Source organism: Phodopus roborovskii, unplaced genomic scaffold, assembly GCF_943737965.1.
Source record: "Phodopus roborovskii unplaced genomic scaffold, PHOROB, whole genome shotgun sequence".
Lineage (NCBI taxonomy): Eukaryota > Metazoa > Chordata > Mammalia > Rodentia > Cricetidae > Phodopus > Phodopus roborovskii.
Genome location: NW_026126447.1, coordinates 487,711 through 505,656, shown reverse-complemented (window position 1 = coordinate 505,656; position 17,946 = coordinate 487,711). Strand labels below are relative to the sequence as shown.

The 17,946-nt window shown below is 42.5% G+C and overlaps 1 protein-coding gene across 1 annotated transcript in view; it reads left to right on the top strand.

Annotated features, from left to right (window-relative positions):
- Nucleotides 1-17,946, top strand: part of Tnc (tenascin C) — an 87,006-nt gene that overhangs the window by 30,527 nt on the left and 38,533 nt on the right. Inside the window, exons 6-12 of the mRNA XM_051188023.1 lie at nt 282-438; nt 4,000-4,269; nt 5,070-5,255; nt 5,526-5,615; nt 7,184-7,447; nt 14,205-14,477; nt 14,995-15,273. Of these exons, the coding sequence (XP_051043980.1) occupies nt 282-438; nt 4,000-4,269; nt 5,070-5,255; nt 5,526-5,615; nt 7,184-7,447; nt 14,205-14,477; nt 14,995-15,273 (1,519 nt within the window). The remainder of the gene's footprint in view (nt 1-281; nt 439-3,999; nt 4,270-5,069; nt 5,256-5,525; nt 5,616-7,183; nt 7,448-14,204; nt 14,478-14,994; nt 15,274-17,946) is intronic.

Here is a 17,946-nt window from a genome sequence, read left to right as displayed (position 1 = left end):
CTTTTCTGAAGTCAACTGCTGGCTTATCAAAGGAAGAGTTGAGTGATGGCTCTCAGTCTGTGCCATTTGACAGGGTAAGTGTAGGTATGTGCAGGGGGAAAGAAAGAACTCAAGAAGCTGGTTTCATATCTCTGTATTTTCAGCATCAAACTTCCCAGTCGGCTGTGAAAAAGAAGGGTGCCGGGAATGAATGAAACAGAAAATAGATATGATTAAAGTGTGGACATGAAGTGCTGCCACTGACTCTGAATCTTAGCAAGTACTGTGCTTTTGTCTTACAGAATAAAGAAGATGAGGGAGAAATCACTAAAAGCTTGAAGCGACCAGAGACCTCTTACAGACAAACAGGCCTTGCTCCTGGGCAAGAATACGAAATATCTCTGCACATCGTGAAAAACAACACCAGAGGCCCTGGCTTGAAGAAAGTGACTACAACCCGTGAGTATCACCCAAGATCTGTGATAGAGCTGTGTCTCATAGTGCCTTCTGGCTTATAACATACCCTTTGACACAGCATCTCCATCAGTGAGAATTTGATTACTAATACAAAGTTCATATGGAGTACCTTAAATGCTAATGCTGTGGGTTTGTGATTTGGCCTTGGGCTCAGCTATGTGGTATTTGTCCTTGACAAGAAAAACAAGTTCATCTTTGCAGGCTGGGACTGTAGTCAAGATAATAACCTGTAGTCCTAGAACTCTGGAGGCTGAAACAGGAGTGCTGACATGAGTTCAAGGCCATCCTGGGTTCCATAGTGAGGTCCAGGATACTGTAAGCTACAGAGTCAAACTGTCTAAAGAAAAAAAGGAGAAAAAAAGCAAAGCATAAAAAGATGGTGATTTTTTTTTTTTATTCTGTGTATTCTATGGGGTGTTAGTGTGGCTGTGGAATAGACTCCAAGCTGGCATTTTTATCACTCTTGTCAGAGCAAATTCTCAGGCTAGTCCAAGTGTGAGAGACAGAGAAACATGCATCTCCTCTCTCTGGGGTCCCAAGCGTCACATTCTCAGAGACTGTAGGTACAGAGAGAGAAATCACTTAATATTAATACAGAAGTTCCCATGACAGAGGCGAGACATGCATTCACAGTATTGTGTATGAAGAGCAGTGACTAAGCCTTGGAGAAGTTGAGTCACTTTAAGGTCATGTAGCCCAGACAGTCATGGTCATGACTCCAAGCATGGCTGCCTTTAGAACCTTTATTCTACCGGCCTTGACTACACTCTGGGTTTTGTAGAATGTTGATTTCCTGTCTCAATAAAAACCTAAATAAAATTGTACTTGAAGGGCTGGAGAGATATTTCTCCAGCAGTCAGAAAAACACTGGCTGCACAGGCATGCTGGCCTGAATTAAGTCCACAGCAGTGACATAAGAAGCCGAGCATGTAGATAATTAATGCAATCCAGAGCTGAGAGGTGGGGAAAGGATGAACCCTGACACTTGCTGGTCAGGCCAAGGCTAGCAGAGCCTGTCTCAAAGAGCAAGTTGGATGGTTTCTGAGGAATGATGCCAAAGGTTGACCTCTGGCCTACAAACACACACACACACACACACACACACACACACACACACACACACTCATATTTATTCAGTACATACACACAACTCACACACACACATATACATACATCCAAACACACACTCACATACATATACACATAAACACATAATAATCACATACACACACTTTTACAAAGTCACACACAAACACACAGACTCATATAAACTCACAAACATACATTTTCAAACACACACACACATATACACAGCTTTCACTTAGTAGTATTTGCCCTTAGAAATTCTTGGGGTGGAATATAGGATTTAATACAACTAGAGACTTCTGTGGGATCTAACTGAGTTTGGATTCGCTCTAACAGGAAACAATTTTTAAAAAGATAAAGGAAGAATACAGAAGACAATCCTGCATTGCTGTTTAGTAAGAAGACATCTTATTTTCAAGAGAACAGATGTGCCAGCTCTTGGAGAAATTAACTCTTGTTGGGAAGGGGTGGCTGGGAAAGCTAAATCTGTTGACGAATGGCAAGAAGGAACATCTTGAACTTAGACACTTGTACATTTTGCATAGCTCAGGGCCAATTCATTGTACCATCTCCTTCGTAAGCAAGTGTTTTTCATCAACCTGACAAGAGTTCTCTGTGGTAGGTACAAGGCAGGTACTGACAGGAAAAAAAAATCATTAGCTCACCAGTAAGGCAGCGAAAAGATCAAGGAAATGCTTATCCACTGCAGGGAAAGCACACTGAATAGACAAATGGCATTTCTTTTACCTGCCCTTTGCTACTCCAACTTTGAGGCTTGGCAGCTTTATCTTCTGCCTATTAAAGGACAAACACCCAGGCTTTGAAGTTTCAGAATATGTAAATACCAACATTGATGGACACACACTTTACTGTTCCATTTGCAGAAGTTTCTGAGAGTTTTCCAGAACTAAAGGACCTTAACTTTTTGTTGCAAAAACACATTTGATTCTTTCTCTCTGGCACCTCAACAGGTTTATTGTGATCATTTTTAACAAGTAAATGCCGACGAGATCTGTTGTCCTATGAAAGTGAAAGGTTGTGGTGGTCCTGAGTTTAAATTCCTTCTTGACCATTTTTTATCACTTTAAAATATCTCAGTTCTTTAAGTCTAGGTTCCAGCATTTGGAAAACTGAGTTTGTAGCATCTTTCTCATGAAGATTTCATAATAATGAGGCATAGATGATACAGCATCATGTGACATGGCTAGCACAGAGTGATGTCAGTCTTCACTATTTAAGGGTCCAAAGTTGGGATTGTCATTATCCTTCACCACAACCCAACCTCCTTTAGCAGTTTAAGTGGCTGTGTGACTGACAACTGTAAGAAAACAAAGCAGTGTCACCACCCACGTGTAAAATCATTCTTATAATTTTGTAGATCCATCAACCACTAACACATAACCACTTAAACTTCAAAAGTGGAACATGAAGCATCCTCATAATCTATCAGAAATTGGTCCTCTTCCCATGCTCTACATGAATACCAGCTGCCTCTCTTCAAAAGTGCTTTTTAGATGGATGCTGAAAGTAAGACTAAAGTGCTTTTAAAAATTAAGAAACACACATTAAGTACCCAGGATGACCTGAGGATCACAAAGGTCAAAGATCATTTTCTGAATGAATATATGAATGATCCAATCTAAATGTATCCAAACTGTAAAAGCATCTGTAACAAGATAGTGAGACAAGTGTTCTGTCACAAGACTCTGCAGGGCAATAACAGATACAAGGAGGGAGAATGTGTGCTCCTGGTTACAACAGGGATGATGAGGCTCCTGGCTAGGCTGTGACATAGAAGAGACATTTGGAAGTATGGACAGGAAAGAGTTAGAAGGGGCAATCTCAGGAAATGAAGCAAAGGAATAGCATTGGAGATACTCAGAGGTGAGGAAGGACTTGACTTCTCATTAAAGAGCTGGGTTTGATGGTGTTCTCTTGTAATACCAATTATGCAGTGCTGGCAAAGTGGAGATAGGTAGATTGCTGGAAGCTCACTGCCTTCTGAGCCCATGAAAAACTGAGACTCAAGAAAATATGTGGGCACCCCTGAGGAATGACACTTGAGGTTGTCCTCTGACCTCTATATGCATTTGCACAGGCTCACACACATACATTTCCTCAGTTCATGAGAACAGTATTGCTAACAGTAATGTTAATGGTGACACCAGCAACAAAAAAAGGATTTCCATCATGGAAATGCTGTATGCCAGATGCTTTACTAGCTTCGTCTGTTTTACTATATGTAAGATGAACTCAAAAGCCCTTGACGTAAGACATCACAGTCCCTCCCTGTAGCTTACCAGACAGAAACTGAGATTCTTAAGGACAAAAGAAAGTAAGGGATCATTATGAACTAAATGTCTGCCATGGTCTGCTGTAAAGCACTCCTCACCCCCATGCTCAGTCCCTGCTCCTGCCCTTGACCTCTGAAGCTGCTGTTCTGCTTGCTGATCATAGGCCTGGATGCCCCCAGTCAGATCGAGGTGAGAGATGTCACAGACACCACAGCGCTGATCACCTGGTTCAAGCCCCTGGCTGAGATTGACAGCATCGAGCTCTCCTATGGCATCAAGGATGTGCCTGGGGACCGCACCACCATCGACCTCACACATGAAGAGAACCAGTACTCCATTGGGAACCTGAAGCCTGACACCGAGTATGAGGTGTCCCTTGTCTCCCGCAGGGTGGACATGGCGAGCAACCCTGCCAAGGAGACCTTTACCACAGGTGAGGCCTGCCCCACTCACTGACAGGTATAGAAAAGACAGAGTCCCATCCCAGAGAGTCCCACCCCACTCTATTTGTGAGTCTTCCAGGGTCATGTGACACTGAAGACACTCAAGAGGGCCTTTCCACCTCTGCAACTGGTGATCTTTCAAAGAAAAGGAAGGCTTAAATAACCTTCCAAACCATACCCAGGCACACATGTACATGCGTGCATAGATACATATATATATGTGTGCACGTACAAGAAATAAAGCTGGGAGTGAGAAGGAGAGAAGAGAAAAGGAGAAACTGGTCTGATCCTCCAGACAAATTCCTGGTTAAAATGCAGGGTCTCAGTGGATAAAGGCATTTTCCTGACACCGTAGCAAATGGCATCACTTCAAAAGTGTCCAAATGTTAAGAATTCATACCATACATACTTTACAGGAACTTAGTAAGAACCAGGCAGACAGCACTAAGTTATTAAGAATACAAAGAAGTTTTTATACTCACAATCTTATTTGGGGAGCTTTGCATCGTTCTTCACACACACACATCATACACACACACACACACACACACACACACACACACAGAGGAACAAATGTGGCTGATTAAATGACACTTGTCAAACATTAAGAAAGACACCAGATCTGTGCACTTTGTTAAAATTCCTGTATCAGCTACAAGACAGGGGCTGTAGCAGAGGCTGACATTTCCATCCATTATCAAGGGCCCCTTGAATCTCTGATAGAAACATCAAATCTCCTACTCTCCTGGTGCCTGGCATGATGCCAAGCTTCCTTTCTCTTCCTAAACAGGCCTGGATGCACCCAGGAATCTCCGTCGTGTCTCCCAGACAGACAATAGCATCACCCTGGAGTGGAGGAATGTCAGAGCTGACATTGACAGTTACAGAATTAAGTATGCACCTATCTCAGGAGGTGACCATGCTGAGGTTGATGTTCCAAAGAGCCAACAAGCTACAACCAAAATCACCCTCACAGGTGAGCTGTGACCAGAAGAACAGGAGCCTGCTGCCAGGTATCCCTGTTTTCCAAGCTACCAGAGAGAAGGAAATAATGCCAACTTCCATCCATTTATCTCTATCCATCCCTTTCCATCCATTCTTCTTGCTGTAAATGCTTCATGAGTTTATAACGGGTGATGGGTGTATAGAAATCACACAAGCCAGTGTCCAGTCTAGAGTCACTCTTATAGTCCTCTGAGACTCTGTCCTCTTCTAGACTGATCCCTACCTGCACATTTTCTTTCAGGTCTGAGGCCAGGAACTGAATATGGGGTTGGTGTTTCTGCTGTGAAGGGAGACAAGGAGAGTGACCCAGCAACCATCAATGCAGCCACAGGTGAGGTACATGGGAGACCCACCATTGCTGAAGTAGACTGAGCAGGCAAGACTGGGCTGATGAGAGATTTACTTACAAATTAAAAGTAGGAAGCCAGAGGAGAAAGGGGTTTCTAGTACCATGGAGTCCACAGGAACTATCCTAAAACAACTCTCTATAGAGGAAAAACAATTAAGGAATTTGAAAGAAAACTCAGAATCATACCTTACAAAATGCCTATATTTTTATTTTATCAGCATACTCTTTTAAAATAAGCCAGTTTAATTGGTACACATATGAAGGTTTTCCCTTATCACTTGAGAAAATACCTCCATTAGGCAAATATTCACATAGATAGTGCAGCCCCAGGGTCCCCAATGTGTCCTATAGTGACAGCCTTGGAAGAAGACCAGCAAGAAGAAAAGGGTTAGGGACAATTGCTTCTTTCCTAAAATGCTCTTTCTGAAAAAAAGAAATTCACATTTCACAAAGAAAACTACTCCTCTGCCTCCCACTAGCTTCCCCTGGGCCTCTCCTGGCACCTTGATGAGAGGAGAAGCTGTAGGGGAGAAATGTAGATCAGATGTGGTTGGGTTTCTTTGAGATGCAAAATCTAATGCTGTGCAAATAAACACATTGTCTTTATTTATGTGTATTTATACACTGATTTTGCGACAATTGTAGTTTTATATGAAATTAATATGATATCATTCAGAGACACTCCGTACCCTTCACTCACTTTCCTTCCAAGTAATAGATTGCATAGGTTTGTAAAGACATAGACGACAGACTCAGAATCATTGCACTGCATCCTGAGGACCCATGTTGGAATATCCCATAATGGCCACTTCCCTCTTGCCATTTCTGTATGACCCTACAAATTCTATTAGCATCCTTCATCACAGCTGTATTTGCTATTTCATAGTCCTTAAGTGGAATGAGGCTGAAGAGATGACTGTCATTAAAGGAAATACTAATGAAAATATAAGTAGAATGTATCCATCCACTTGAGCTATAGCAACAAAATGGCTTAGACCAGGTGGCTTTATGAAGAAAAAGATCTTTCTCCCACAGTCTTGGCTGAGAAGTAAGGTTAAAAGGGCCAGAAAATTCAGTGCCTATTGAGAGCACTCTGTCTTATTCATTGAGTTGGTCTTTGCTGTGTCTTCAGGTAACAGGAGGGATTGGGGTCTTTCTGTGATCTCTGTGGTTAGGCCACTAAACCTAACCATGGGGTCTGACAATAATTCTCCCATCTGAATAGCTTCTTTTTGGACATTCATTAGGTTTCAATATATTGGTTTTAAGGAGACACAGTATACAGTCCATAGCAAATTAGCATGTCATATTTTGAAGCTGGCTTTTATCCTTCATCATTCTTGGGACCAACAATCTGTTTCTTAGAAGTGCTTTGCTAAGTAGCATTTCATAGTTTGGATAAACCATTACATTTTAATTTTCTCCCAAATTCCACAAAGTAGTATGTAAAGGCACCTGTCTATCAGAGGTCAGTCAGGCAACTGTCCTGAACCTACATAACCCCTTTTGCCTTGCAGCCTAAAGCAGGTCTCTACTGATTCTCTCTACAGAAATTGATGCACCCAAGGACTTTCAGGTATCTGAAACCACACAGGACAGTCTGACTCTATTCTGGAAGACACCAGTGGCCAAGTTTGATAGATACCGCCTCAACTACAGCCTCCCCACAGGCCAGTCCACAGAAGTCCATTTGCCAAAGGATTTCACCTCCCATGTCCTGACAGATCTGGAACCAGGGAAAGAATATACTGTCCTCCTCACTGCTGAGAAGGGCAGACACAAGAGCAAGCCTACGCGTGTGAAGGCATCCACCGGTAGGTCACCCTGAGCTCCCTCAAGCCCTCTGCTGACTCTGGGTGGCAGAGCATTGCATCAGCCAGCTGGTCTGGAATGCAACTCCCAGGAAAGAAACCTGCCCCTTTGCCTCCTCGTGAAGCACCCTCTGCCATACTGAAATGGCAGCTTCCTTGTCTTTCTCGAAGATTGACTTTTCTCCCTGTCAGTCATCTAAACCAAGTTTCCCCACACAGACATGCTCACGGTTATGCCTTTCTAATTGGGAGAATGTGAAGCATCGGGAGCTTGTTTGCCTCACTCTTAGTGCCCTTCTTAGGATGGAGTGTTCCATGGAACCCTTTAAATTCCTTACTTCTCTTCTTTAATCTAATGACAATTTAACTTTGCATTACCTGAAAGATGCCTGGGACGACTGGAGACATTGTTTGGACATCTTCATTGGAGTGTTTTTATTACAGTTCCTCTTCTTTTCCTCAGGGTGGCCCAGGAGAGTAACATTTGTTCCCCAAGCCTGCCTCAGAACTCTTCTCACTTCCCCTTTATTTCTAGTCACAAAGAGGCTCCTGGCTCTCGGAGGATGTTCCAGAGTCCCTTGTAGCCATGTTAGCCAATCTTCCTTCCTGTCACATTTCTTCAGGAACCGAACTGAAGAGAGAATCTGGGGGACAAGTTTACTTCCTATATGAAAAATGACACATTCAATTTCAGTCATTAAGTTATTAGGATTCTTTCAAGTTGAGCAAGTGATAGTCTTAGCTTCCATTTTCATTAGCAAGCATGTATTAAGCAACTACTGCACACATTACACTGTGCAGGTATTAGGGGGAAAAATGTGTCACATGGTCATCATGGCCTGGTTGACTCTTACACTGCTTCTCAGAGTCTTTGAACAAAACTAGAAGCTGAAAATATCAGAGGATACAATGGAAGAAAGAGATCAGGAGGGTCTCATAGCTGGTCTCATAGCACAGATGTAACCAGCTGGGCCTCAGTAATCTGAAGAGGAATGACAATGGGGTGATTCAGAAATGTCTTGTAGAACCTGTGTTATTTATTAATTTCTTCAACAAAATACAACATAATTCTCAAATGTCAGTTTTTCCATTCAGTGAATCTGCTACCAAACAGTACAAGGGAGGGCATAGTAATTTCAAATTGTTGAGGATCTACGCTGCTCTGTCCATTTTTATGGCTTGGCTTCCATTCTCAAAGTGATGTCAATGTCACAATATAGCTGGTGCTTAGAACATTCATGTTCTAAGGCGTAGAATGGAGGTAGAGCCAAAGCTCCAAACCATGGATCTCAGGACAGATTTTATCGGTCCTTTTTGTCTACATGAAACTGGCTATTATTAATTCTAAGGAACATGAGGAAGACAGTCTCCTGTCAGAACATGTCACTGTAAATCAGTTATTTTTAAGGAAAATAGAGAAATTTGTGAGACCAAGGAACAGTCTCTAACCCTGAGAAATGAGTGCAGTGGTTAATTCTGTGAACAGTGCAGAGTGCTCCCCATGAAGCTGTGAGAGACTGATGCTGTCAGAGATGCTTGGAAGGGAAAATTAATCAAAGAGGTGGAACCTATAGACCAACTTTAATAATTCAGTATTATATGAGCTTATTATATTGTGCCAAAGGATAAAAAATGAATTAGAAATATAAGGAAGAAAATTCTCTCCTTCTTTCTCCCTTCCCCTCTACTCTATTCTCTTTCCCAGAGTTATTATTTCAACACACAGAAGGGAACTCCAACCCTGCATCTGTAGAGTCAAAGGCAGATGTTGAAAGATACCACTTCTTATCTGTAGATGTTGTGGGAAAGTAGAGAATCAGTGACCCTCGTGTCTTTTCTTCAAGGAATCCCCATGCTCCAGACATAGATATGACCCAAGTACAGACCTGTTTCATGACATGACATCATATTGAAAATATGGTTAATCTTTCTACACATAGTACAATCTGCAAAGCTAGCTTGCTCCACAAGAAATAAAAATTGCAAATAGCCTTCCCATGAGGCGGGAAGCCCTTCTGAGTCTGGCCTCTCTGGCCTAGCCTCCACTTGGCTACCACATGACAATCACCCTGTATGTTCACCAGGCCTGCCTCCACCACCAAGCCTTTGAACCTTTAGTTATTCTCCTCTCCCAGTTTTCCACATAGCATTCTCTCTAGTCTCATGGATTTCAAGTGTTAGTCAAAACAAAGGCATCCTCTGAGCACTCTGTGAAAGTACCTACCCTGGCCCACCCCTGCTGCTGCTCCAAGGTTACCTGGACACTACTGACTTGAGAGCAGGCAATAACTACCTCATTGCCCCTCACCTGCTCCTACCTGCAACCACAGTGTAGGGACAGTCTCCTTTGTCTACTGCTGCCTGCCGTACCTGGAACACATCCAAAGCCAGGGTAAGTGTCACAAACCTCTGCAGAGCTCCAGCTACCCTAGGGCGAGCATCACCACATTTTGTTTTCTCCTTTTTGTCCTTCTCTGCTTTATCAGATGTTTGACACCCTTCAGGACAAAGGGACAGGGTAGTTATTCCCTTGGGATTCTTTAAGTCAGTCTAATGTGGATGTTACAAAGAGAGAGGGTGAGAAAAGGAAGGAAGAGAAGCAAAGAGATAAAAAGGGAGGTAAGGTAGGAAGAAAGACATGGTCCCTTTTCAGTGCAAAAGACAACTAGTGTGTTCTAGCCATGTTCTCTTTTCCCTCCTCCCAACACTCCCATCTTCTCTCTTCTTTCAATTTTTCCTCCTTTCTTTCTTCTTTTGCATTCTCATTAACTAAACTCCACCTAAAGCCAAGGCCATAAATTCATTGTGAGTAGTAAGAGACATTAAAAAAAAAATGATGGTAGACAGAGCCAATGACCATAGATGGAATGTATTCCCAGAACAACCTAAGACTCAGTAGTGACACCTCAGTGATTCTCATGAATTTGGGAGACAGAAACCTGAAATCTTGCTTCTAATCACAGCTTCAGGTATTATAGAACATTTTGCTTTGATATACCATTGTGGTTTTCTATGGAACAAATTGAAGTGTATTCAAATATTTACCCTACCAATGCACATTTATTTAATATGCTGATTGCATGCATATCAGACAGAATAGGGGTCCATTCAGGATAGAAGGACACTAGAAACAGTACAATGCAGTGAGAAAATTGGAACCAAACTCAAGGTAGTTCTACCGTTGCAGAGGTAGAAAGGAGGGTGGAGGCAGCTTCCCATCACCCACCTGGGGACAAAGAGCTCAGAGTAGTCTCAGAAGAGGTGTTACTGGGCTGAGTCCTCACAAAGCAAAGGAAGAAGAGGGCAATGAGGATGGTGCAGACCCATTTCCAGGAGGTTAAACAGCATCTTTAAGACTCAGAGTCATGAAATGCTCTGTAGTCACAAAACAAGCTTAGCCCTAATGTGTGCCTATATGGAAGAACAGTGGGACCTAAGGCTTAAGGCCACATGGAGGCAGCCACTGAGTGTAGATGTTTAGTGGCTTTAGCTTCAGTCTTAGTAGTTACTGAGAATCACCAGAAAACTTTGAGGCAGTTAAGACTTTATATTTCAAGTACAGTATCTCTAGCAAATGAGTTTGGAGCCATTTGAAGCCTTGTTGTGGCCTTTTACTTCTGTGGGAGAATCACTCTCACACACACAAAGAGTTAGCAGCCTGCCAGCCTGTGGTGACCACCATCTATACAGTCGTGGGAATCTGGAGGGCTGAAGACATGGCCCAAAATTCCTTACTGCAGCTGCTCAGCTCACCATGACACAGATGACACAAGGTTGGAAATTCTGATTTTCTAGCCCCACTGACATTGCTCAGAGGGTAGATTCCAAAGCACAGCTGTGAGAGAGTAACAATAGCCTTTTCATCGTGGGATGCCAGGAAAGCTGGGGTGCAAGGAAGCAATGGGAACCCTTGGCTGACAGGGCAGTGAGTTCACAAGTACTTCATTCATATTGGAAATGAAGAGTCAGCTTTTATATACAGCTTTCCGGTCCCCACTTCAACAATCGCTGCGGCATCTTTATTCAGAGCACCCACACATGCACCCTTGTCACACCCACACACCTCTGTCATTCGTCTATGTTTGTTAGTGGAAGTTTCAGCTCGTACTTATCTGAGCATGTGTTTGGTGGCCTGATCAGGGGTGGCCTGCCAACAGTATCCTCTGTAGATGTGACCACATGTAACTCACATGCAACAAATCACATGATACACCTGTGAGAAAGGAGGGAAAGTGGAAGAGTAGATAGCCAAGCTAGATGGAAGCCAAGGACCACAAATCTTGCTGCTTACAAATGTTAAGTACAGTGTGAGAGTAATGAAGTTGGAACATCAGTGACACAGACAAAAACTGAGGTCCAGAGATGAAGTGAGTTTCAGCAGGAACAGCCACGCTCTAACTCACTCCTCCACTTCTCTTCATTTCTGTGGGCGCTTTATTATTTTTTTTTTAATTTTTTCAACTTTTTTAATTTAAATTTGAAACAAGCTTGTTTTACTTTTTAGGTCTCAGTTCCCACACCCTCCTTCCTCCCCTATTCCCCCAAATAACCCCCATCCCATTCCCTCTCTGCTCCCTAGGTAGAAAAATTTCACATGAGGGAGTCCTCAAAGTCTGTCACTCACTTGGAGCAGAACCCATGTGTTCAGGCCGAGGCAGCATCCCTCCACTTGGGACAGGCTCACAAAGTCCATTCGCATACCAGGGACAAACACTGATCCCCACCAGAGCCCCACAGACCACCCAGTCCTCCCAACTAAAATCCATGCTCAGGGAGTCTGGGCTGGTCCCATGATGGCCTGAGGGCATTTTAACAGCATCACCTGTGGTGACCTAGACTCACCCCCCCTTCCTCCTCTTCATCATCAGGAAAGTCTCTCTATGCTGTAAGCAGTCTCACATCTGAAATCCTTTTCAGGGGAAACAATATGATTTATGTCATGATGAGAGACAAGACTTAAGATAAACACCTAAAGAGGAAAGGTAGTAACTTCATCCACAACATGGTATAAATTCTCCATGCTAGCTAAGTCTCTGATTAGGGGTTTAGGACAGCAGGAGAAGGAAAGGAAGAAAGTGATTGAAGAAGAGGAGTGTGGGAGACAGAAGCAGCCAGTTGGGATTTATGTTTTTGTTTTGCTTAGGTATCATCTTGCCTTACATATCTTTACACACAAGAACTTTTAGAATACTTGAGAAAGGCAGGCTGAGAATTTAACTGTGTCTGGAGACCCTGATTCTGGCCTCACAAGAGCACACAGGTTTAAGAGTACTGAGCCTCTTCATTTCTTCCAAATTCATACCTACCAACTTGAGTTTGAGGTCTCCCTCATAGAAAGCACATATGGGTGGCTAAGAACTTGAATATGTGCTCCAAGGTGTAAATTTGGATTGAAGGAAGAATACAAAGATTGTAGTTCAATACCAAGTGTTGTAAGTTATATGTTTTCTATACAAGGCCAGATAATACTCTAGGCTGGAGGCCAGGTAGTCTCTGTGACAGTTACTCAGCCATGATGTCTCAACACAAAAGCAGTCATCAGTCATGTAGAAGTGAAAGGTATGGCTATGTTCCACTGAAGCTACATTTCTAGAACAAAATTTGAATTTTATTTGACTTCTATGCATTGTGAAATATTATTCTTTTTATTTTCTTTTTTGACCAATTAATTCAAAATGTAAAAGTTGGTATCAACCCTCTGACTCTCAAACTAGGCATCAGGCCAGATGTAGCCCATTAATTTGTCCTAGTTTAGGTACCCATGTTGTAGGCCAAAACACACTTAAAAAATAAATTTGAAGCATTATAAATTTAGTAATATGGGGTAATGTATGAAATATATTCTAGAAAAGCAATGGGTGTTTCCTGAACACTGAATGACCTCTGTCAATTTGCAGGCTGGCCTTTTCAAGTTAAAAGGCTGTTTTCATGGTCATGTAGGGCTCAATTGAAATCAGCAGCCATGTAAACAGGAAAAATGACTTTTTTTCAAAGGAGCAGAAGCAGTGCCTACCCTCCCATATCCAGGATCCATTTCCAGAGAGATCTTTGTCTGTAGGTCATTTAAGCTCAGTGCAAACAAATGACCACCTTAAGGCAGATTCAGAAAAGGAAGACTGCTGAATTTCTGTGTTCAGGAGACAAAGAGAATGCATCCAATCATAACACAATCTAATAAATTGCTTCTCTCCAGTTACCGGCCAATATGTAATGACATTTCAAGAGCATTGTCATCTGTTTCAACTCAGCCTTAGCAGTAGCATTCCCTTATCTCTACTCTTCACTGGAGTGGTTTGTAAAAACTTATTTGAACCCCAGAAACTGAAAAGTCCAAAGTAATCTGCAGCAGTCCTTTCAGGAGAGGTTGAGGTAGCTCAAAGAGAAACCTAAGCAGATCTAATGGGATGCAAATACAGAGGGCTAGACAAAGACCCAAGACCAGCTGGGGCTAACTCACTATAATGAAATCTACTTTGCCAACTGGAAACTGAGGTGTGGAGTCTAACTAATGCCTCTCTAGTTTTCTAGGACATTTGTCAATAGGAAAATGTATTTTCAAAATAAAACTCAACTGTGTACAGAGGCAAAATCAGTGCCGTACTAACATATTGATTGCATTTTATGGGGACAGCACCGCTGGGAATACAGTAACAGCACCTTGGCACAGACTCTGTCACCTTTGGCCAGCAGATGTGTTGGATTCTTAAAAGGCAAGCATTTGAGGAATAGTATAATTGACCTTGTCTCTGTCATTGTTCAGAACAAGTGCCTTCTCTGGAAAATCTCACCGTGACTGAGACAGGCTGGAATGGCCTCCGACTCAACTGGACTGCAGATGACCTGGCCTATGAGTACTTTGTCATTCAGGTGCAGGAAGCCAATAAGGTGGAGGCTGCTCACAACTTCACAGTGCTTGGCAACATCCGGGCTGCAAACATCCCGGGTCTCAAGGCTGCCACTCCTTACAGAGTCTCCATCTATGGGGTGGCCCGGGGCTCTAGAACACCAGTGCTCTCTGCTGAGGCCACCACAGGTACTTTCTGTCTTCATACCTAAAGCTTGTTTTTTCCAACAGGAAGCTGACCAAGGGTAATCACACACCATGAATTTTGAACGGTCTTATCAGACACAAGCTATAGTGTCATGGGGTCTGATGCTGGATAGCCAGGTCAGCCAGTGACACAGTTCCAAAGCCACCTTAATGTTTCACATAAGCAGCACTTTGCTGCTGTGTATAGACCATTATCTATGACACTCCACATAGACCAGACATGATCACCCTACATTAGGGATGACTAAATGCTATAGTCAAAAGGAAATTAGTCACAGAATTGATTCCTGAATTCTCCGAAATTTAGGACAATTCCTTCATATGCTAAGAAAACAAATACTTCCCTACACCACTCTTCTGCCCTTCCAAAAGCATAGGACGTTACATGGTGCATGTTTGTTTAAAGAAGGTCATGTTTGCAGGGGCTATAAAGCCTGTTTGTGTTCAGGATTCCTTGATCTTACAATGCAGTTTAAATTCGTTCTTTGTCCTTCTCTAGGGAAAACTCCCAATTTGGGAGAGATCTCTGTCACTGAGGTGGGCTGGGATGCCCTCAAACTCAACTGGACGGCTCCAGAAGGGGCCTATCAGAACTTTTTCATTCAGGTGCTAGAGGCTGACACGACCCAGACCCAGGCTGTTCAGAACCTCACAGTCCCTGGAGGGCTGAGGTCAGTGGATGTGCCTGGGCTCAGAGCAGCCACTCGCTATCATGTCACCATCCAAGGGATCACTCAGGACTTCAGCACGGCCCCTCTCTCTGTTGAAGTCTTGACAGGTATACTAGACTCATTCACTCCTTTTCTCCAATCCTCATCTCTTGTCGAGAGGCCTCAAGTCTGTAAACAGGGCTTGCCCCCTTCCATGTTGGGGAAGTTCCAGTCAATCCCTCATATTTCTCTGCAAGTGTCTTATCCATTAACTGGCCAGACCCTGCATTAACTCTCGTAGCCAGTTCCTTGGAAAATTCCACCTACTACTCTTTGTCAAGTGAGAGGTGACTGTGCTTATAAAGTAAGTTCCATTATAATGGCTTCTTAGGAAGCTGGAAAGCACACTTTGTAAGTGTAAAATAAAATATATCTGAGCTCATTGAAAAAAAAATTACTTAAGATCTTCCCATAGCCCTATTCATGTGTCAGGAATGGAAGTTTTGAGCAATACTAAAAACTGCCTTCCAATCCCAAAGACTGGAAGAAAAATGTGGTTTTAATGCCAACAATTGGAGTATGCTTAATACTGCAATAAATCACACATCTGTAGTCAACACTAACCAAACAGCTCATCCCAACTTCAAATCCCACATCACCTGAGCCCCAGGGTGCAGGTCACCTTTTAGTACCTTGATTTCTCTGTGTCCTCTTCACACAAAGGAGGCTCTATCTGGGCAACCTCAATGACAGGCTTAGCTCGAATTCTCTCAGACTGGACTGGACCACAACAGACATGAGTTATGACCAGTTAGTTTATCCCGTAGGTCCAGGAAGCTGGGTAAGCAGAAGGAGCTTATCACTTCACCATTCCTAGTAGCCTATACTCCACAGAAATCCTAGACCTCGGGTCTGGTATTCCTCTCACAGTCACTCAGCATGGCAACATCAGGAACCGCCACACTAAACCACTTGTTGTAGAGTTCATCACATGGACATGGCCTTTCTGGACCACAGATGTAATATATATCAGCTTGTCCTTAGATTAGGTAAAATTCCTCATAGGTTGGAAATCTTATCTGAATATGATTGGCAGGTGACATGTTCTATGACTTAAGATCTGGGCTAAAATTCTATATTACAGGTTGAAGATTATTTCTGGATGTATCCCCTGGGCCTTCTTTTCTCATATTCACATCAAAATTAATATCCATACTTTAGAATCCTGCTGTTAAAATAGGTAAACTAAGAATTGAAAGCACTTGACAAAGTGTCCATCATACAGCCAGTGTTGAACAGTTAACAACTAAGTTCATAGTTCTGTTATTCAGGGAATTCTAGAGGAATTGAACATATAATATACATAATATACATAATATACATAATATACATACATAATATATGCATGCATACATATATTAGAATATATTTATTTATTTATGAGAATAGCTTACATTTATTAAAATAGCTTACAAGCTGTAATTCAACAGTCTGTCTACCAACAGAAGGTCTAAGAATCTAGTAATTGTTCAGTACATGAGGCTGAATGTCTCAGCTGGAATCCTGAAGAAGTAGCTGTAATGCCACTAATGGAATGGACTTGCCTGTGAGAGGAGAGCAAGTAGGCAGAGAGGGAGCATCCTTCCTCCATGTGCTTTATACAGGCAGCCAGCAGAAGGGATATCCCAGATAAAAGATGGATCCTCCAACCTCAAAATATGTGGATTAAAAGTGGGTCTTCCAACTTCAAATGATTTAGTTAAGAAAAAAATTCCCTTACAGGTGTACCCAGCTTCTTGGAATTTAGTTAATTACAGATGTAGTCAGTTGACAACCAAGAATAGCCATCACAGTTGTAAAGGAATAGCAGAGGAAGCAGGTTTCTGTCACAGGAGAACAGAAATTTCTAGAGAAATCCTTTCATTACCGCCCTCGGAGGCACTAACTAATACCCAATTGGACCTCTTCAGAGCTGGGAAATGATCTATTCCTCTTGTGCAGAAATTATCCAAAACTCTTTCTATGAAAGACCTTTGGGGTAAGAACATTTCCAAGGAAGGACAGTGCATTTAAGTTCAACGGTTTTCATTTACACTGAAGAAAATCAATTCATAGCAATTTGTCCCTTGAAAATACGCTGTTCCATCTATCACAGAAAGCTATGTGCTATTATTATTCAAAAGGAGTCCAGAAAGAGATCCCAAGGGGACTGTAATGAACGGTCAAATGTGTGGTAATAAAGTTTTGGTGCTGGCCCCTCTCCATGTAACTAGTATTTTGATAATGTCAGCAAATAACCTAATTCAAACCATCAGTTTTCTTGCCTATGCGTGCGCGTGCACACACACACACACACACACACACACAGAGAGAGAGAGAGAGACAGAGACAGAGAGACAGAGACACACACAAAGAGGGAGAGAGAGAGAGAGAGAGAGTACTTAGCCATTGCTGTGAAGTACACACATGCCAGATATAAGGAAAATGATAACAATCATTTACCTCAGCTAGCCAGGTTATCATTTTGCCTTATTTCCTGTACTGTGTTAAGCTAAAGTACAGGGCCTCTGGGTGGGGGATGCTGATGATCTGCATTTGCAGTTTGCAAGCCTTGGTCTGAAGATTCACAGATCCTTTAATAAGTAGAATTTCCCCGTGAAATCTTCCATGCAGCAGATAAATAGTCCTAAGTGAGTGTACTAGTCTCCCCAGTCCTTCCAGAAAACTTCTGGGTCTGTGTGGAACACCTTCCTTGAAGAAGGATCCTGTGATACTTGAGAATAAGAATTATCCACTTCAAA